Consider the following 21,296-nt stretch of genomic DNA (forward strand, 5'->3'; position numbering starts at 1 on the left):
CGTCGATCCTGATCGGTCGACGTCGTAGATCTTCGCGTTTCCTCGGCGGCGTGTTTTAAAAGAGACGCGGATTTTAGTGTCCGTCAGCATTTGCCGCAAGGCCTCGGAGGCGGGAGGTGTTATACCGCGCGTCGTGCCCCTACACGGCACGGCGCCACTCCTCTCTTCCTGCGGACGCGCAACGAATCGTAATTGGCCCCAGCTTACTCCCGCGGATTAGATTGCAATTTATCTTGGCCTCTTTGACCCGACCGTGTGTGCTCCCCTCGGCCTCGCGAGCGCGTGGGTCGCCGTCGTGGCTAGCACGCGCAGCATCAAGCTCGTCTGCGCGCCGCGATGGCTCGCGTTTACAGTGGGATGATCGCGGGTCGCGTGGAGCCGCGCGGTCGGCAGCGCGCAGCGTCCCGAAAAGAGAGCAAAAAGAGATGCAGCTCGCGAAAAACGCGCGTCGCAGCTGGCGAAGATCTCCAGCCCGGTCGAAGCGCGCGATACGCAATCACGAGAATTGTAAAATATTCATGCCCCGAAAAGAGGAACCCTCCCCCTTCCCCCCCGCGATCAAAAACGCTGCGCGTGTAGCTGGAAAAAATTTCGGCACGTCGAGGCATGATGCGCACTCACCGTGAATTAAATATCACGCAGCTCGATATTGCCTGTAACCATTACATCTCGTTATAGATTTACTTCAAGTCGATACTTTAAAGCGCGCACGTAAAGGGGATCGTTAAATAATAGCGACGTAGATTAAGGGATTTAGAGCTCGCGGTGCAGGTTCTCTGGAAATTTACAAGTTAGCTTGCAGAGAAAAATTTTCTATCGCTGAGTATTATGTACACACACAATGGCAATTTACAGCGGAATTGTATTCTATTCGCTAATACTTTTTGCCCGTTTTTGGCAATCAATCCTTTTTTTTGATATTTCTTTACTTTTACCATGTGGAATTGTAGATATTATATGTGAAATTATGGAGTCTTCGATAGCTCAGTTGGTAGAGCGGTAGACTGTAGTTGAATGTGAAATTATGAATATTAGTAGATACGCGTACTTTTCCGTCTCATCAGCTTGCAACTACACTCGCGAACTGGCAGGAAGAAAAAGAAGAAGTCCCTGAAAAAGTTGCGGTTTAAAGGAGAACTTATGTCAAGTGTCAGGAAACAACACTCGATCGCGTCCTGTTTTTTTTATGCCGACATAATCGATCGGTTTACAGCAACTAAATGACGAGCGAAAAGAACGATTACGAAATGGTAACCGGACAAATTTTACTTTTCCGTCAACAAGACCCAAAACTCGGCTCGATGCGCTTCGTTGAATCCGCTTACGATCGCACTATTGAGCAACGCGGCACCGGCAGAGGAAAGTAATCGGATGATGCTTCTCCGCGCGCGGCGTTGTTTTCAAAAGCAAAAATATTGCAACCTAGCTGTGTTACGGGTGCACGTGACCCACATCGCGAGAGCAAGCGAACCGGCGACGAAGGCGAAAGCTCGTGCTGCGTGTCGTGGTGTATATCAATGCAGCACTTTCACGATTTCTGAAAAATGTGAGAACTAGCGCGGCTATACGCGACGCGCGGCGGAGTAGCCTATTAGAATTAATTTGTTCTTATCTGTATTGTAGAAAGTTGCGTGGAAGCAACAATTTTTTGCCGGTCTTTTTCAAGGTCTGATGAAGGATGCGGCGCGTGACTGACATAAAACTGTCTGGGATAATTCTCGAATTTTAGTTTAGTGCTTCGTTAAAAGATCGAACGATAAAGTAAGAGTCCTCCGTTCTGGAATATAGAGTCGCGCTTATTGAGTTACGTTTTAATTTTGTAAATACCTCGCTTGCGATGTGCTCGAATTATGACCAAACAGGTTTCATCACGTCGAGAGAGTTATCGTTCTGTCAGCAAAACTGTTAATTATAACATACGCTTTAGTAGCGTGGCCTATAAAGAAAGTAATTAAATCAACTAGATCGAAAGATTATATGTTCTAGAACATATTTACTGTTTTCATCTGTTATCTGGTATATATTTTATCATATTGCACTAAAATATATATATTTTTGTAAGTTTATTTTTCCTCCCACTTAATAGATCATTGTGGCAATTTAATATTTTTTATTGTATAATTCAGAAAACAGAATCTACACCCATATTTATGGTTCTTTGAGGACTTTACATCAATTTCTTAAAATAGAATAAAAATCTCTTATCTCTCTATAATAAAATAAAAATTAATTTAAAAATTTTTGGTAATATTTTTTAAGTATTACGAGAATCAATTTTAAAATAAAATCATTATATATATATATATATATATATATATATATACATATAATGTACATACATATATACATATATATATATATATATATATATATATATATATATATATAATGTATTCTAATGAGGCTTGAAATATATGCAAAAGTTGATTCGTTTGTGAGATACGCGTTATTAAGTATAATTTTCTCGATTATTAGATTACCGATACGTACCAGGAAAGTGTTCGCGAGCAGTTCTCAAGTTCGACGACTTTATCATCGCGATCTGTGATTAATTGTTACTCAGAGCGGCGTGAAAAAAACGTGCACGCACAAAGGGATGCAAATACTATTAGTAATCTCGATACAATCCCACAAGCCAGGTATAAATTATTCAAGCAACGTCGAAGCTTCCGCACACTTATTTGTTGTCCTTAGAAAACCGCACGGGATTCAGATGGCAGATCAAGCCCGATTATTTACGGCGCCCGTCCCCGATTGAAATATAAGCCTCGAGTTAAATATTAAACGATGTAATTGACATACTGCGCGCGACTTGTCCGCCTCTGTAGCGTCTCGTACGCGTCCGTGCGTACGGATGTGTGCGCGAGATTAAATAATTGCTTCAACATATAATATGTACGACGGTGAAGACGCGGAGAAGAGGCGCAAGACAAAGTAAATTGACTTAACTGCTAGCGTCCATTTTGACCATAATCGCAATTGAATGTGACGCAACTGGGCCAAACAATGCTTAACGAATTTGTTAGTCCGCCGTGCTTCGCGTTTGTATCGAGCAGCGTTAAAAAAACAAAATCATACATGACATAAATCAGATATATACACGAATTGTGTTTAATATATATATACATATCGGTATTGCAATCTGTAGGTAGCCTTTACACTATATATTATAAATATTAAAAACTTTGAATCACATTGACGTTATCGAGAGACCTAGGTCGTGTCCTCGTTAAAAGATACGCGCGAAGTCGGGCCGTGCATCTGTACGCGAGTCGATTGTGAGCATCCGAGATTGAGATTATCGGATCTCAATAACGGCCGAACCGATCAAGTTCCGAATAGACTGAATCGATAGCGCGGTTTCGAATTGCATAATAAAAGTGCTCTTATTTTTCGTCTGCTGATCTACGAGGGGAGATATTTTTTTATTAACGATTAATATAAAATATCATTTCGCACGCAAACATCTTCCAGGAAGAATATCTTCCTGGAGAAAGAGTAACTTAACTGACGTCAGATAAATCGTCATGCGTCTAATGAAAGAGGAAGCCTGATAAGAAAAAAGATAATTTTTTGCTTATAAACGTCATATCGGTTGCGTAAGGTGAAGAAGACGAGGGAGCTTTAACAAAAAAAACGGCGGAAGAATCTACCGCTACTTTATTAAAAATGTAAAACAGTTGGAGCGCTCCAGGTACAAGGATGATACAGTGCGGTTCCTTTTATTATTTTTCACGTGAGAGAACATCTCGTGGAAATCAAATGATAACGTCGACGATAAAAACGAGCGAGAGAGACAGAAAGAGAGAAAGACGATTCTACGTGTCGTGGTATCTGCAGTAGGCGCTGTCCTCGACGAGCTCCTGGGGAATCCACTCCTCCGCCGGAAACTGGTGCAACAGACTCGCCGCGTGGTCCTCCACTTCCTTGAAGACGCGCAACAAGTTTCCGCCCACGAGCTTCTTTATATCGGTCGCGGACCATCTGCGGTCTCTGGTCAGCTCGGCCAGCAGCAAGGGGTAGCCGGAAACGTCTGGCAATTCCGTCGGCGGCCTGAATAAGTCAGCAAATGTCTCTTTCAATCCTTCTATCGCCGAGATACATCGGGCCTCCGTTCGAAGGCTACGTTGTGCAATAGAATAAAATAGTAATCTCCTATAATTGCATAATATTTCGGATCCGCATGTACGGATCGAGCGTACGGAATGCAAAAATTATTATTCGTTGTACTGCAGGCAAATCGTGAAATAAATGTGAGTTTAATGGACACAGATGGTAGATGGAGGACTAAGCAATCGGCATAAGTTATTTTTACAACGAAGAAGCACGGAACGTTTTGCCGCGTCACTCATTCTTCGAAATACTAAAACTCATAGTATATGACGTCTTGACCATCTTTTAAATTAGCAAAACAAATTAGCGAGATCATTAATTATTGCACGCATCGTTAACTACGAAGATACTTTGACAGCTTTGATCGTAAATAAAAAGAATTAATGAATACCGAAGCGAACTGTCGGTCGGTATAGGAAAACTATTGGAAAGTAATTTTCGTGGCAGGCGTTGCGTAATTTCCGCGCACATGCATGTGGTGCTAGCAGTGTGCATAATAAAGATAGGGGCGATGCTGGCGCGTTTTCAGCTGTACCTCAATATCCCGTCGTAGCCCGCACCGAGGCCCACGTGGTTCACGCCAGCTATCCGTCTGATGTGATTGATGTGTGCTGTAAAAAGAGACGGCGTTGTGTGTCTCGTCCGTTTCATATCTCTCTCGCGAGAGAGTTTTTGATGTTCGCCACGATTTCGACCTTCGATCTCCTTTTAACGCTTCTCACGCCGCTCTACTTACGCACCTATGATGTCGTACATGGAGGCCTTATCGCCGCAGCTCAAATGCGCGCTGTCGAAACTGACCATAACCAGACCACCGTTGAGAGACTGGAGGAAGCAGAGATGAAAGCCGCGCGATTAATCCCCGGGCACAAATATTGTGTCACCGCGATGAACACTATATATTATACATAATCTTTTGCTTCCACGAAATTAAAAATAAATATTTAAGCGAATAAATTCTGTTAACACATCATTATGAAAAAAATATCTACACGCGAAGTAAATTGATTTCCCGGGGATGAAATTAATTAAAATGTAAAAATCGACTCCCCCGGTCGAGAGCTCTTTAAAGTTAATGTGATTTATTTCTGAAGCATTGTTTATTTTTCATAGTGTTTATCGTAGGAACTTCGAGACAGTGTGTTAATGCACGTGTCATAGTCGAATCGTGCAACTTTTAAGAGGAAGGTTTTTTATCCTCCCTCCTCCCCAAAGTCATCCTTACCAAATTCCGTAGCACATCATCCGGGACGTTGCTCGAGGAGTTGCAAAGAGCCTTGGCAGCGCTGTGCGAGAATATAACGGGCGCCTTTGTCACGGCGAGGGCGTCCCTCATCGTCCTCACCGACACGTGGGAGAGATCCACGAGCATGCCGAGCCGATTCAGCTCGCGGACGACCGCCTTGCCGAACGGCGAGAGACCGTCGCTGTGGAAATCGGAGGGCGCGTCCGAGTTCGGGTCGTCTACGGAGCACGAGTCCGCCCTGGAAGGTCAGAATCGATCTTCGGATAATCGCGTCGAAAATCCGATGAAAGAAATGCGCGAACACGGATTTTCGATTTAAGACTTTCAAGCGCGGATTGCAAAATTTGCAGTTTCGCTTCTTACATAAAAGACTAAGACGTCAATTATATATTGGTATTTAAGCTAATCGCTCGGTACAAAATAATAAGCTTTTAGGGGCTTATCAGACTCTTCGAACGATTAATTAAAACACAAAGTACGGCGACGTGAAAGTAAGCATTAGCTAATACAAGATGCCAATTTGCTCCTCCAAGGCTTTATTCCTTTCCGCTGTCATTAACCGCGCAACGCGGTCATGTGTCGCTCGTCTCGCGGGCGTAGAGACGTTAATCCGCCCGACGCGGCGCGGCGGCGCGGACGGTCGAACTCACCACGGAGTGTTGCACTTGTGGGTCAGGGTCATGTAGCGCGCGCCCAGCCGGTGGAAGCTCCTCAGCACCGCCATGGAGGTGCCGATGCTGTGGCCGCCCTCGATCCCGACCAGGCTGGCGATCACCCCGTCGCGGTGCGCGTTCTCCAGCTCGCCGCTCGTCGTCACCAGCCGCACGCGCTTGGGGTAGCGCGACGTCAACCGGCGCACGATGTCGATCTGCTCGAGGGTGAGCTGCACGGCGTCGAGGAACTGGGCCTCGCACGGCACGTAGGCCGACCAGAATTGCGCCCCGACGATCCCCTGCTCCAGACGGATCAGATCGGTCTGCCACTGCGGGCCCCAGCTGCTGTTGCGCGACAGGTTCTCGTCGAACGGGAAGTTGTCCAGCTTCGTGCTGCCGCGGTGCTTGCGCAGATTCCAGGCGAAGTCGTTGTGCCTGGCGGACGATTCGTGCGAGATTAATGCAAAATATATAATTCTGATAATATATATTTTTTTTCTTTTTTAAATAAAGATTTGGACAGATTGTAGTTTTTTTACTACTAAGCTTTGAATACCGAAGACTTAGACTTGATCTGAGATTTCAAATAATCGCGTTTATTTTTAGCGATCTATTTTAATTCAGAGTGGAATCTATTTTCCGCTAATTTATATATAAGATGCAACTGTTACCCATCGATCAGTGGAATCTCCGAGAGCATTCTCCGGACCACCTGCAATCTCGCTTCCAGCAGATGAGAGCTTCGAAGTTCCAAGGCGAGAGGCAGACCTACACCGGCCACTAAGGCACATCCGAGGAAGAAGAATCCAGTCATTACCATCCATCTTCTCACGGCACTGCCTCCTGCAACATTGCCCGGTATATCAAAATCCAAATATTTGCATCTTCGATTAAGTTGAAAGATCGTCCGATTCATAGATCTCTTACAGATTTTATCGACAAACAAATATATGTCCAACTATAAAATGTATATATATAGCTTTAGAAAGAGATATCTGAGAAATGCTTTGATTTTCAAGCGCTTCTAAGTTCTGGACCTTTGCGTTTTGCATCATTTTAAATATCTATTATATACTTATGTATATTAGATTCTATACATATTTTTGAAATATATATTTTAGATAAAAATATAATTTATATATTATATCTATAATTAAATATTTATATATTAAATATTTATATATTAAATATTTAATTACAGATAATTATATATAATATATTATCAATAATTAAATAAATATTTGTTACATAATCGGTATGCTAATACTTGTGTGCGCAATAAATAGGCAGTAGATTCAAAAGCAGCCTGTTGCGGAAACCAATCGGCGGGACGACCGCAGCGGAATCTTCTCGAATCGGGAAGATCAGCCGAGCGTAGATCGTATCTATCCGTACGTGAAATCGCCGTGACCGAAACTTCGATCTGCGATCGAGTGGATCGTCGAGCCGTGAATAGAAATCATATCAAATCGCGAGAGAGACCGTCGCTCGCCACGCTCGTCGTTTCTCGTCGTCCGCGCGACGGGCTTTTCTTCCCTTCGCTCGCGCAGGCTTTTACATAAGCGAGCTGATCGTTGACGTGCGAAATTGGAGAAAAGAAAGAAACTGTCGCGTTCGATCGTCGGAAACGACTGGGGATGATGGGATAATCGAGAAAGTGCTTTTAGCAATCGAGCGCGACGCGACGAATTAAATATCCGTGCTAATCTGATTTAACACTTTAGCGGTAATTATAATTGCTATCGGTGAGTATAATACAATAGGTATTCTCGCAAATCATATATTTAAATGTACCTGTATATAACGCTAGAAAAGAAAATCCATATCTCTCACCCATTTATTTTTATTAAGATAATAATCGTTCAGCTGATGCTTAATTCCTGGCTTGTTATGAAGTTAGTTAATTACTCAGATCAATTAATTACATTTTATACTTAATTCTTTTTATAAAATTCCCCATATAAGGCTCTCGTAATTTGAGAAATCACGAGTTCAATTTTTACATCAGCAGAATGCCTGCAGGTAAACCAAAACTTCGCGACGAGCCTCTCAGATATCTCAATCTTACCCCGTACGCGCGCAATAACGACTTTTACATGGACTCACTGCTCTCTCTTGGTGGTTCTTTGGCCTTGCTGAAGGAAGTCGAGACACCCGTGTCCTTGATGTGGTGAAGTGCATCGCCGTTGGGCAATTTTCTCATGAATTCCGGCGACGAGAGCTGCAGGCAGGTCTGCAAAAGCGCGCGAGTCTCGATTTACAAAGCTTGGCCGCGCTATAGGCCTCCGTCTCCGCGAGCAATCGCGTCTCCGTAAATTAAATCCTAAGATTGCGACGATTGCATAATCCCCGCCGTATTATCCGTGTTGCGCGAATCGTCGCGTTATACGCCGCCGCGCCACCGCGGCATATTAGCGGCTCGTAAGTTATGAAAGACGCGCGCGTATATAGTATACCGCGCGAGGAAAAAACACGTCCGCCTTGAGAGAGGAAATTAAATATAGGAAACCACTTTGCATGAAACATCCCTGGGAGACTTTTCGCAGACGATTGTAAAAATAACGCCGCCGCGTGGTGAATCAACATTTCGGAGAGCTCCGCGCGAATTATCCTCCTGTCGTTCCATCGGTCAAACTCATAGCACTTATCGTAAAGTCTGATTTTTAAAGTAGAAACTCGTCTCTCTCTCTCTCTCTCTCTCTCTCTCTTTCTCTCTCTCTTTCTCTTTCTTGAGTAGTTGGAAATATTTTTGGATCTTTATCTTTAAACGTGACAAAATGTTTTGAAAACATGAAGTACATGTTCTAATCGGATTTTTTTGCTTATGAAAAAGAAACATTCATAAATGAAAAACATTGATTAAATTATTAAAATAAAAAAAATAAAAAATGTATAATATAATATAATTTATATAATAATATGTAACTGTATGCATTGCATGTATATAATTTCCAAGTCACATGGCATTATACAAGGGATTAATATAAGAAGTAATTCTATATTGTATTCCAACTTTTCGCATCGTGTCGAGAAATAAAATAAATAAAATATCCCAGAGGTGTTATAATCGAGCACGATAGTTGATCTGTCTTGCTCCAGAGAAAAAGTGAAGCTAAGGGCGACACGCGTGTATGTGTGTGTATACGTGTGTGTGCGTGGCCAGCTCAGTCATCAATTATAGGAGGTAAATAATATTTCAGCGGATGCTCTCTGGGGGTCCCGCGGACCCGTAGACAGGTCAATTAGGAGCTAGCTCTCTCTCTCTCTTCGACGCAATTAAACAAGGGATCTTTAGCCGAGAGGGCTCGCGTCGTCCTGTGTACCTACCTCCGAAAGGATGTCGACTTCTTTTCTCCTGGGGGGCGGCGAGTGATACACCATGCCATCCTTACCGACACCGTAGAGCTCGAACATCTTTCTCACCCCGACTCACGTTCTGCCGACGAACCGCTCTTTACCCCTGCGCCAGGATTTTTGCTGGTTACCGCCGCTATCGTAAATATACAGTAGAAACGGCGTCCCGACGCGGCGGCGTCTCGGGCGTCGGCGCACGCGTCAACCCCCATATCGACCCGGCGCCTCTCTCTTGCGCGAGTCCGAAAAATTATTAACAATCGCGTCGGGGTGTTCGCATATACCTATGCCAGAGAGAATGTTGCTCCGTTGACTCTCCGCAACGCCACGTGACTCGGAAGTTACGTCAAAGTAAAAAATGTATTTGTACTTCTTCAGTCTCGCGATCGATGATTTAATCAACGTTCTCCGTTTCACCGGTTGTGTAATTTTCTTTTTATGAGCGAGTTCAGTTGTAAAGAGATGAAATTTACGACATGGCAGCGGATTCATATATATTTAAAATAGAGAAGATTGAAATGGACCACGAAGAATGGTCTCCGAGTTTATTACCTCAGCTAAAACTGATATCTTTCACAGAATGTATATGTGTCAACTTCAATTATATATGGGCCACGGAAAATCGTGATTTTTTAAAATCAATTTCTTCAGCATCCCTATAATTCTCTGATTCTTACGATACACTATGATTAATCAACTTGTCGAGTAATGCCATTTATTATTAATATGGATTATACGGATAGAACTGTTTTTCTATAGTTTGATGAAAGAAAAATTGGATTATAGAGACAAATATATAGACTTAAAAATTTAATTTTGAACAATTCTACCAATTGAATCGGTCGGAATTTGATCAGAGTCTCTTTATTTAAAAACGAATTAATCGACTAACATCAATGTCATGTTGTTAAGAATTTTAAAGGATAAACACACACACATGATCGAAAAATAAAATATAATATATGATAACATCAGGGAGAACTTACATCTAAAATACAAGATTGAGTGGGGAAGCTGAGCTTATGGGGTGCAGCTACAATTAATATCTCTGAAATCTGAGAATGTTGTGTGAGCTTCAATTATGCCTATATATATATAGTAGCACAAACTTGGCGAATTTATTGACGTAATATTGGACCAATGTTATTACCAATATAAATACGATTGGAAATACATTGGTATTATCAATATTGCGCCAATCAATTTGCTAATATTATTGCGCTACTAGGGATACGGGTTACGAAAAATTTCGTATCTTGTATTTTATTATAAGTTCTCCCTGATGTTATCATATCATATTATATTTTATTTTTCGATCATGTGTGTGTTTATCCTTCAAAATTCTTAACATGGCATTGATATGTTAGTCGATTAATTTCTTTTTAAATAAAGAGACCCTGATCAAATTCCGACTGATTCGACTGGTAGAATCGCTCAAAGTTAAACTTTTAAGTCTATAATTTGTCTCTATAATCCAATTTTCCTTTCATCAAACTCATCATTTATTGATATCGATTTGCGTTCTCCCATCCCTAAAATAAACTGTCATCCATCTTCCCGCGCTCGGTTCGCGCGACCATCGGCGAGAGCCCGTCCGAATGGGAACGGTGCTGCCATCCGGAGACGGGATCCCGCAGCCGCGGCGCCAGTGCGAGTGTCGCGATAATAAAGGGAGCGCGTTCCTCCTCCCTCCTCTCTTACCGACCGCCATATTGTTTGCGATACTTCGGTGTGCACGTCGGTGTGTTCCTCGCCGTCCTCGCCAGCAGCGTGTGTCGCCCGCGTAACGGACGCTCTCTTCCCCGCGGATCGTGTCACGGAAAATCGGCAAACATTTCGCGTAAAGGACAAGATAGCATGAAGAAGATTAAGGATTACTCGGACGAGGACGATTACGAGGTGGACAATCCGGACTATCCGGAGGTCGAGGGCACCTCCGAGGAGGAATGGACCCCGGAGCCCGGAACTGAGGTAAGTCGACACGCCGCCGCGCGTTCTCTCGTCGCCGATTTTTTTCCCTTATCCCGTCACGCCCGCGGACGGTCGATTCTCCGTCGTCGCGACGTTGGCGTCGTTCGCGTGATAAAGGGCGTCTAAGAGAGAGAGAGAGAGAGAGGGCTCGAGAGAGACTGAAAAGAGAGAAGAGGAAAGGGTAAAACGAGCACGGCCGACCCACGCCGCTCGCCGATGCTCGGCGGCGGACATTTCGTGAACTTGGATGCGCCAACGACGAGGACGTCCGTCGCGGAGTCCACGCCTCTCGCGGTCGATCCTCGGCGAATCGGACGCGCCCAGGTAAAACGGCATCCGTGTTCCGTGACCGTAACGGAACGGTGGCGAGACGCGCGTCGTCGGCGGCGGCGGCGCGGCTGAGACGGCGTGGCCGTCGGCTGCTTCCCCTTCGCGCTGCTCGCCCCATCGCGGAGGTGAAGCGCGCTGCTCGAGATAAGATCCCCGCGACTCAACGAGCGCGGTCGCGAGGCCGCGCCGCGCGGATTCCCGTGCGGCGACCCGGTCGCGCTGTCCCGACGTATCTTTCGAGATAGGGCCGCTCGTTCCAGCGCGGTTCCCTCTCGTCTCACGTCGTCCCGCGGCGGCCATCGTCGCCGGCCGGTTGGTCGCTCGGCCGGCTGCTCCGGTGGCGCCGCGCCGGTCCGCGATCTCTCGAATCGCCGGAAGAGAGTATTACATGACACCTTGACTGCCTAATTGCTTAAACTCTTGAAGCGAAATTTCTAAATATAATACAGTTTATTGCTTTTAATTTTATTTTCACGTCGAATAATAGAAAATTAATTTTATTTATTAAAATGCAGGTGCTGGACTATTTGACAAGTTAATTAGTGATTAATCAAATTCACCTTATAAAACCTATATTGGAACGGAATTTATAAATGTAATACAATTTATTGTTTTCAATTTTATTTTTATGTCGAATAGTAGAAAATTAATTTTATTTATTAAAATGCAGGTGCTGGACTATTTGACAAGTTAATCAGTGTTTAATCAAATTCACCTTATAAAACCTATAACCTTGGAACGGAATTTATAAATGTAATACAATTTATCGTTTTCAATTTTATTTTTATGTCGAATAGTAGAAAATTAATTTTATTTATTAAAATGCAGGTGCTGGACTATTTGACAAGTTAATCAGTGTTTAATCAAATTCACCTTATAAAACCTATAACCTTGGAACGGAATTTATAAATGTAATACAATTTATCGTTTTCAATTTTATTTTTATGTCGAATAGTAGAAAATTAATTTTATTTATTAAAATGTAGGTGCTGGACTATTTGACAAGTTAATCGGTGTTTAATCAAATTTACCTTATAAAACCTGTATCGAAACGGAATTTCTAAATATAATAGATTTTATTGTTTCCAATTTTTTTCCATGTTGAACAAAAGAAAATAATTCTATCTAAATAGTACAGGTATTACTTGGTACAAGTTGATCGATGTTTATCACAAAATCATCCTAAGAAAAACTGTATCAGAATGGATACTTTTCAAAATACTTTCTTATTAATTAGATGTAGTCTTGTCACTTTAGTGAGCTAGAGGATGTTCTATGAGTGGAACTTCCATGAAGTCCTGCGCTTCAGGCTGAGATTGTGTATTTTTCTATTAACAATACCAGGAAGTCTAATGAATTCTGTAGTACACATTTGTCTTAATAGGAGTATGATGATGGAGTATGATTAAAAGTATGCGGCAGAGATAGAAAAGAGATAGATTGTCTAACGACTCTAATGTTACTCGTGTGATTTTCTTTACAGGCTGGCACTAAAATAAGGCCACAGAGAGGACCGAAAAAGCGACAGCATTCTGAAGAGGAGGACGAAGAGGAGGAGGAAGAGTTCGAGGAGGAAGAGGACGAAGAGGACGAAGAATCTGATTCTGATGGAGGAAAAAAGTCAAAGAGGAAAAGGCGTTCCAAGAAGGACGATGACGACAAGGAGGACGAGGAAGACGACGATTCCGACGACAACAGTTTCAATGAATCCGGAGACCCCCCAAAGGAATACACAGTAAGTTCATCGGGCTCATGATTCGTATCGCAGAGTTGTAATGAATTCTAAAATGTGGTCTCTGTATCGTTGATGTGTCTCTTGCAGTCTGGTTCGTTCGTTCTTGCAAAAGCCGACCTTGAATCTAATAAGAATAAGGAAGATAACTTATCCAGTAAGGGTAAATCCGACGTCGAGTCGAGCACTCATCCAACCTTGTGGAGGATAGATGGGAAAGCGTTGCTCCAAAAGTTTCTGCCGTTCGAGGAAGATGGAAAATTATTGTACAAAAGCACAACGACGGTAAGTGCATTATTTATTTTTTCTTTCTCAGAAAATGTATTCTAGCATTCGCCAAACTGATCTGTAATTCAGTTGCGTCAGTTGATGTTAGATAAAAAGATACCTAAAAAATAAGCTGATTTTTCGTATAAATCTATCTCTCTACATTTGTGAATTTATAAAAATGGCATTCTTCACATTCTTTTTTCCAGTATTCTGGTTGGCAACAGAGTAACAAAGACAATTACATAGCCGTACAGGTATCCTTTAAAGTGCAAAGTAGACAAGAGACAATTGTTGAGCTTCATTATGATCCATCGCAACCACAAGAAGTTGTGAAGTACGTAGTTTGCATCGCGATTCACAATGTTGCAATATTTAATGTGGTTAATGCACTAACGAATTTCTCTTTATCAATTTCAGAGATGATAAAGAAGACTAAATTAGATCGAGAGTTTGCCCCTGTTTGTTCATATACGTCTTAAGGAAAAACATATGTTGTGTAAGGAAAGAGGGGAAAGGAGAAACATCCACGTCTACATGTACACTACCCACGAAACATATTTACAATGTACACATACACACGGAGGACGAAGTTTGTGACATGGTACTTGTAGCAGGTTCATATTTAAAATATAAGATTGGATGGACCATGAGGCTCTTTGAGTTTATTACTGGGGGTACACACGGCTTCAGCTCTATCGATATCTCCCGACAGGAATATAGCGTGTGAGCTTCAATTACCAAGAGAGCTATAGAGCTCGCAGGCATGCATCGTATTTACGGAGTTTAGTAAAGCGTAACACACACACACATACACATACACACATACGAATGATTTGAGAAATGTTTTATGTCTTCGACAGAAAATTCAATGTTACCCTAGCGTAAAAGAAGGATGCATGTTGGTGTTCGATTTTTCTTTTTACGATATCACTGTTAGTCTGTTCGTGAAGTTAAACTCTCTATTTTGCAGAGCATTGGCCTTTGTCACCCTACGCGGTTATTTCAGGCGCGCCCGTAGTAGTCAAAAACAAATCCGTCACTCTAGCATTACAGCAAGAAGAGAGAGAGAGAGACAATTTTACATTTTGAATGGAAAGAAACGGTGTGAAAAGAGGGACAATCTCACAGTTGAATGCAAAGAAACGGCGTGAAAAATTAAGTTACATTGTTTAATTATAAACATAACTGTAGTACGTATTTTCGTTCGAATTAGATTTAGAGGAAACTAAGAAAAAAAGACTAGTTAATATCCAAAGATAGAAAGAATAAGGAACTTCGCGGGAAACCTTTCTTAACGGTTTCCCATAGCTGCTACGGGCGACGCCGGGCCAGTTTCTTGTGTGTCGCTTAATCATAAGATGTAACAAAAACTAGCAAACACTTCCAGTAATCGACAACCTGCATTCGTATATTTTATCGGAACTTGTAAAGGGGATCAGTTGTACAAAGAGTTAACTTATATATTATTGATGTATTTTCGTCTTGTTATTAAGACTAATTCGATCTCGTGGTAAAAATCTACGAAAATCCTGGCGTTACCTACCTTTGCGTTACTTCGCACGTCGATTTCTACGATACGTATAGACTCGCGATTATTTATCACAAGTAAGAATACATTTGAAGTGGGTACTTTGATAGTTTTGTAGTATAAAGTTTGTTTGTTTTTACGAAGTGTTGTAAACGGTACATTTAGCAGCATGTTTAGCTGATACAATTCGATAGATGGCGAATAATATTATGCGGATTGATACGCGTTGAAAAAAGAAAAGGAAGATACAAAACTCAATTGCGGTAAATATTTATTGAGTTCTCTCCACAATTGTACATTGTATCTTAAGAACTACCGGCGTTTCTATTCTGTTTATAATTATATAATTACTTTCCGCGTACTTTACATAAGTAATACGTATCTTGGTAGGATTTCATCGTTTGATATTGTGTAAGAGGTCAGAAAATATATCATAGATAGACTGATTTATCATGTAAAAGTGGATGTTCATTATGGAAAAATCTTACGTAAATGTTAACGTTCCAAAGTTTTGGATTTGTATTGATTATTTTTTTTTTTTAGAGCAATCTTGTATTTCTGTACTATAATTTTACTATATCAGTGACAAAATAAAAAGAATTTTTCTTTATTAAGCGATGATGTTTATGACTTAAGGAAAATTAAAAATCCGCACACACATTTAGTAATATCAAATAAACTTCCAATTGATGTTAGCGTTTTAAGCATTAAGTAAAAAAAAAATGGACAGACTTATATATACATTTCGTAACAATATATATATTAATTTAATGTATTCAACATCTTTTCTCCCCCTTTCTCAAATATATATAACTTTGATAGATAATGGCGTTCCGTTAATATCAAATAATTCGCGTTTGATTGATCTCGATTGATAGAACGAACATATCGCATTATTTGCTTTCGTTTTGGAATCAAATCATCCCACTTTAAATTTCATTCAGTTTATTAAATCGCAGATTTCTCTTATAGTATATAGTATATTGGCTACTGATCCCGCTGTTAGATTAAAGCTAAATAATATTGTCTATATCTATAAATATCTATCAATGTGATATGTGGAAATGTAGCATTATTCCAATATGGCAGCATAAATTAACTCTCAATAATTTATACTCGACTGATATTGAGTAACAGTTTTGTGAAATTCCTGGGGAACACGTTATCTTGATTATAAATATCAGGAAGAGGCAGAGGATTAAGAATTAATAGTTAAACATGTTATCACCGTGCCGACAGTATTATAGAAGACTAGATCTCAAGTTCTTTCTGCATACAGTATGGAATGACCAGCATTTCAAGCTTACTGTAAATATTATTTAAAAAGAGTGATGAAAGTATCAAACTTTCATTACAGCTCTGATTGGGCATTCTCGGCTTGTAGTTAATCTTCCTTTCGTGCGCATATATATTATGTATATGTTTATAAAAATATTAAATAAATTATACAGAAAAATTCTATCAAACGTGAACAAGGCACAACTATGATACTCTTTTTTTTTTTCAACTGTGAGCTAGAGATATTTCAATTAACAAATTTAATTACAAGGTAACAAAGGTTAATTCAGTATTTCAAACTTAACAAGTATATACTACTATACTCGGAAGTATGGTAGCGGGAAACGGGAATGTATATGCGATTTACAATACAAATAATAATGTAACGATTAGAATAGGAGATAGATACAGAAAGATAGAAAAGACGAAATAATGTAAGAGCCAGTAGTCTCAAGTAACTTATTTAAAATAAAATTCACGAAAACATTTAGTAAATGGATCTCACAGGATTCTTAAAGTTTTAGTTACCTCAGATATCGATTATAAAATCTTTTCTTCTCGATCCCAAAATATCATCCATATGTTTAAACTGACATATCTCAATTAAAACTTACATTTATCTTAATCACATCATGTACACCTACGTCAATATTAACGAAGTATTGTAATGATAAATCTGTTGCATTTCTTTCTTGGTCGTGTGCCAATACCTAATATTAAATAAAATCAAAATATAGTATAAGATTTTTATGTTTAATTATAACTTTCTTTAGGTAAATGTAAAAAAATATACGAGTTATATAAATATAAATCGAAATATATGAAAAGATTTATATTAATAATTTCACGAATTTATAAGCATGCAAAAATAATCGAACGTTATCATATTTGTATTTTTTTTTCATAGTTTCAGATAAAAAAAGAAATGCTGCGGGATCGTTCTTAGACGTTACATTATAGAAATAGCTTTCGCTAGTGTCTTACAAAAAACGTGAACTTCGAAAATATTTGACTTCTGAAATAGAAGAATAGATTAGATCACGAAGTGTCGAATGGAAGGTCCCAAAGTTACTACAAGGTACTATAATTCTCTCTAACACACATTCACCCTATCACAAGATGGCTAGTATTTACTCTCGCCAAAACTGGCAACTATACTCTAGCAATCGTAAAATCCCATATCTAATCGCATATCTAAAATCCCGGTTCCATCCTGACCGACAACACGTTGCTCAGCATATCACGAATCTCCGCCACCTCTCTTCTACTTCTCGCCAGCATATCCTCCAATCTCTTATTCTCCTGCATGATCTTCTCCATCTTTTTCCGATACTTCCGTTTGCTGGCGTGACAACAGCAGTCCGGACAGTTTTTACCGTGCTTACAATCCTTACACACCTTACCTTTGTAACAACAAGCCTGATAATCGTCCGTGCAAGAGTGATCGCTCGACGCCGAATCTTCCTGCGCGGTGTCGAAGCCCTCCAATCTGTCGACGGACTCGCTGACGTTCGACGGCGGAGGCATGCAGCTGGATTTACCAAACGAAGACTCCGTGTCGGCCCTCAACTCCCGATTGTCCTTGTCGTCGGTCGACTCGAACGGTTTCGGCACATTTAATTGTGAACTATCAGTTACGTCGCTCGACACCTCGTTATCTACATTAGGTTCTATTATTACTATACTCGGTATGCTAGACCTAGTAGGACTTTGATCGCAATAGTGCATTGCGGTTGTATCACATACTCTAGACTGTCTTTTGAGACTCCTTCTCTTTTGCATTAACGCGTACCCCTCGCTTTGACGCTCGGCAATGCGCATCGCGCCGTCGCTGAATCGCCTACCGTAAAACGGTTTGCTCGTTAAGGATTTGGCGTCGCACGAGCCGTCGCTGGCCCGTCGAGCATCGGAGAGCTCGCCGATGGTTTCGCCTAATTCATTACGTTCTCGTTCCCTATCGTCTACATTTGTGCCACTTTGAGCAACGTTCAAGCTACGTGGGATCTCCCGATCATCTTTCGAAAATTGGTCAGTTTCGGAAAATTCGCCAGCATCGTCGTCGAACGACAATTGTTTCGCCAGCTTCTTGTCGTACTTCGAGAGATATCGGTGATCGAACGTTACACTGTTCTCCGGGGACGGTTGCTTCAATTCTACGGATTCGCCGGCATCCGACGAGCTATTGTGATCATTTACTGTATCGCGCGTGATGAGCTCCGTGTCATCGGTAGATATCTCGATTAAATTTCCGTCGCGTCCGAAAGCGAATGATTTCTGCCCTGCGAGAGAGAGAAAAGAAACGTTTCGTTCGTTTTACGTAACAGTGAAACAAAAAAATGAATGTCAATATATTGATATTATTCGCATATTCAGATCTCTCGGTTACCTATGATCATACGCTTGTTGCGCATATCGGGACTCTTGGAACGCGGCTGTTCCAGGAACTGCCTGTTATCGGGGGACAGCACAGAGAGCTTTCCATTCTGAGGCAATAAATTGTACTGGTCGCAGAGGTACAAGCTCGCGTCCACTTCGTGGCTCTCGTGCTCCCGCAAACGTTCCTTAATCTTCTGCACAATTTCCGATGGGGCTATAAACGGCGATCCTTTGAAAAAATGCAGAAAAAAAGGAATATAAGTTATATCCTATGTATATTCATTACGGGCCAACAATATTAATTGCCACAGAACTAAATACGATGCATAAGATGCATAAAATGAAAAAATAAAATAATACACGTGTACACTGACAAAAAAAAAACCGATATAAGACACGTGCATAAATTCCATTTATCAGCAGCGTAATTGAATATTTTTAAAATAGGTTATTGCACGCGATTTAAAAAATTGAATGCTACTTTACCATACAAGTGACGTTAGGGAACATATTATGGACCTTTCGCTAACAGTTTGCGCTTTAAATTTGTATTCCTAATGCATTAGTACACATTATTGCATACCTTACTATTATTCATGCATTAATTCCAAATCTCAGAACACACGTAATTAATCGCATGTCTACAAACGAATAAAATCTATTTCCGTGCGTATATTATTATTCAGCGTTTCGAAAATAGAAGCATAATATCTTTACAACGTAAAAAATACAAAAGAAATGACAAATTTCTACATGAAAATAGCACAAACATCGTATATCGATTGACTTTATGCATAAAATCAAAACCAATATAAGCAGAAAGCTAATAAAAATGCTTACTAAAATAAAAAATCATAATACAAATAAAAGAGAGCAGCTATGCACTTCTAGACAAGTTCAAATAAATTGATTTTAAAGATACATCAAAACAGTCCCGACCACAAATTCTCACGCGAGACTTACAAAGTTACTTGATCCGGAGTTTCTGCGCTGTCGGACACGTGTAGGTACGCTTAACGTGTTATCGCTTCCTACAAAATTATCATACATGTGGCAAAACGTTTGCGGATATATTCTACATCCAGAAATATAGATTTAATAATCATCAGCTTCATAAAAATGCTGTCGTTAATTCGTTTGATGGTAATACTAAAGTCATAAATGTTATGATTAAAAGTTTCTTATTTTTCACACACAGATTCCGAGAGTGACGAATTCCAGAGTTATCTCTACGTCTATTGCTTCCGAAAAGAAGTTGAATAATCGCTATAATTATTACTATTGAAAAATCCATTTTACCCGTCAGGCCTCTATATCCTAAAGACACCGAATCGAAGGATTCGGTGGTCTCCTGTTGCTGCTTGAGAAACTCGTCTACGTCGATGCCCCGCAACGACGACGGCTGTAGGAACCTTCTAGGAATGCGAGAAATTGTACCGTTCTCCTGCGGACTGCTCGATGAGCCGCCGAAGCCGAGATCGAGCAGAATCGCTGCCGGATCCGCCTTTCGCAATTCTAACAGACTCTCGACGCTGCTGCAGTGACTGCTGTCCGACTGAAAGCTCGCGTCTCGCGACGCCAGTCTCTGATGGGGAAGCGAACTGCGAAAGATTCAAACGGATATTTAGTGATTCAGTGCCAATTGTTGTAACTAACGCGTGCTGATCGTGAATATCCCTTTAATAATACCTTGGTAATACCGGTGTATTCATCGCTGGAGAATTAGGAACATTAATAGGCGCCGATACGGTCATGCTTGGGGGCTGCAAGTCCTTAGAAAACGGAATCTCCTTAGGCTCGGTTGGTGTCAACGGTTTCTGCCCATGGCTACGTTCTCGGCACTCGCTCGCAATGACAATGTCCGACCTCGCGGACGGCGGTATGGAGTCAATCCATTGTTGAACCGGTCCGCCGGCGCGCCGTCTCATTTCCCAAATTCCACGCAACCAATCTGTCACTTTCAGGAGAGTCTCCTTGCCCACATTCTCTAAGGAAGCATACAAGATGTCCATAAAACCATTCGGCGTGTCGATCGTATGTTAATTAATGAAATAATACATATAAAAAGAAAATAAATTAATAAATAACGATTAAATAGAAAGTTTGTGCCACTATGATTAAATTCTAAATTCTAAAAACAATATATATATATATATATATATATATATATGCAGTATTCAAGGTTAGATATATTGTCATAGCATCTATTTTTACGGAGTTTTTATTGAGTCGTCTTGTCAAAGCTGTCAATTAAAATGAGAGAGAAGAAAACAGCAGGGAGATATGGAGAGATTGGTTCGAATGAGCAAGCTCTTTATTGTTAATCAGTTTGTAGCCGATTACTAAGCGAACCGTGTCAACTGAGTCAACTCGCGAGGAATGTGTCTTTCGAGCGGATAAATATATAACATTCTCTTACTTTTCGCAATCATTTCGTACTACTTC

The 21,296-nt window shown here is 40.9% G+C and overlaps 3 protein-coding genes across 9 annotated transcripts in view; 1 reads left to right on the forward strand and 2 right to left on the reverse strand.

The window, feature by feature from the left end:
* Positions 1-3,623: 3,623 nt before the first annotated feature.
* LOC105449240 (dipeptidase 1-like) lies at positions 3,624-9,514 on the reverse strand. The gene is made up of 8 exons (XM_011688326.1): positions 9,340-9,514; positions 8,119-8,245; positions 6,684-6,855; positions 6,010-6,447; positions 5,339-5,597; positions 4,854-4,938; positions 4,649-4,724; positions 3,624-4,053 (listed from the first exon to the last, which is right to left on the reverse strand). The coding sequence occupies exons 1-8, from the start codon at positions 9,424-9,426 to the stop codon at positions 3,819-3,821; spliced, it is 1,479 nt and encodes a 492-aa protein (XP_011686628.1). The 5' UTR covers positions 9,427-9,514; the 3' UTR covers positions 3,624-3,818.
* Positions 9,515-11,051: 1,537 nt separating this feature from the next.
* On the forward strand, positions 11,052-15,811 carry LOC105449241 (nucleolin-like). Its single transcript, XM_011688327.1, has 5 exons — positions 11,052-11,337; positions 13,151-13,402; positions 13,490-13,684; positions 13,876-14,003; positions 14,087-15,811. The coding sequence occupies exons 1-5, from the start codon at positions 11,224-11,226 to the stop codon at positions 14,103-14,105; spliced, it is 708 nt and encodes a 235-aa protein (XP_011686629.1). The 5' UTR covers positions 11,052-11,223; the 3' UTR covers positions 14,106-15,811.
* A 314-nt stretch (positions 15,812-16,125) lies between these two features.
* The window catches only part of LOC105449242, a 7,400-nt gene continuing 2,229 nt past the window's right edge, over positions 16,126-21,296 (reverse strand). For all 7 annotated transcript variants that reach the window (XM_011688331.1, XM_011688329.1, XM_011688332.1 and 4 more), the window contains 4 exons: positions 20,541-20,838; positions 20,151-20,452; positions 18,862-19,080; positions 16,126-18,754 (listed from right to left, as the gene is read on the reverse strand). In XM_011688331.1, the coding sequence (XP_011686633.1) occupies positions 17,670-18,754; positions 18,862-19,080; positions 20,151-20,452; positions 20,541-20,838 (1,904 nt within the window). In that variant the 3' untranslated portion in view covers positions 16,126-17,669. The remainder of the gene's footprint in view (positions 18,755-18,861; positions 19,081-20,150; positions 20,453-20,540; positions 20,839-21,296) is intronic.

This window comes from Wasmannia auropunctata, unplaced genomic scaffold, assembly GCF_000956235.1.
Source record: "Wasmannia auropunctata unplaced genomic scaffold, wasmannia.A_1.0 LD336076.1, whole genome shotgun sequence".
Taxonomy (NCBI): domain Eukaryota; kingdom Metazoa; phylum Arthropoda; class Insecta; order Hymenoptera; family Formicidae; genus Wasmannia; species Wasmannia auropunctata.

Bases quoted from the DNA above. Each gene is read 5' to 3' on its own strand.
- LOC105449240 (XM_011688326.1), bottom strand. From the start codon at position 9,426: ATGTTCGAGCTCTACGGTGTCGGTAAGGATGGCATGGTGTATCACTCG. The intron at 8,246-9,339 runs GTAGGTACACAG...GCGCTTTTGCAG, and splicing joins AAGTCGACATCCTTTCGGAG to ACCTGCCTGCAGCTCTCGTC. The intron at 6,448-6,683 runs GTAACAGTTGCA...ATCGTCCGCCAG, and splicing joins GAGATTCCACTGATCGATGG to GCACAACGACTTCGCCTGGA.
- LOC105449241 (XM_011688327.1), top strand. From the start codon at position 11,224: ATGAAGAAGATTAAGGATTACTCGGACGAGGACGATTACGAGGTGGAC. The intron at 11,338-13,150 runs GTAAGTCGACAC...TTTTCTTTACAG, and splicing joins CCCCGGAGCCCGGAACTGAG to GCTGGCACTAAAATAAGGCC. The intron at 13,403-13,489 runs GTAAGTTCATCG...TGTCTCTTGCAG, and splicing joins ACCCCCCAAAGGAATACACA to TCTGGTTCGTTCGTTCTTGC.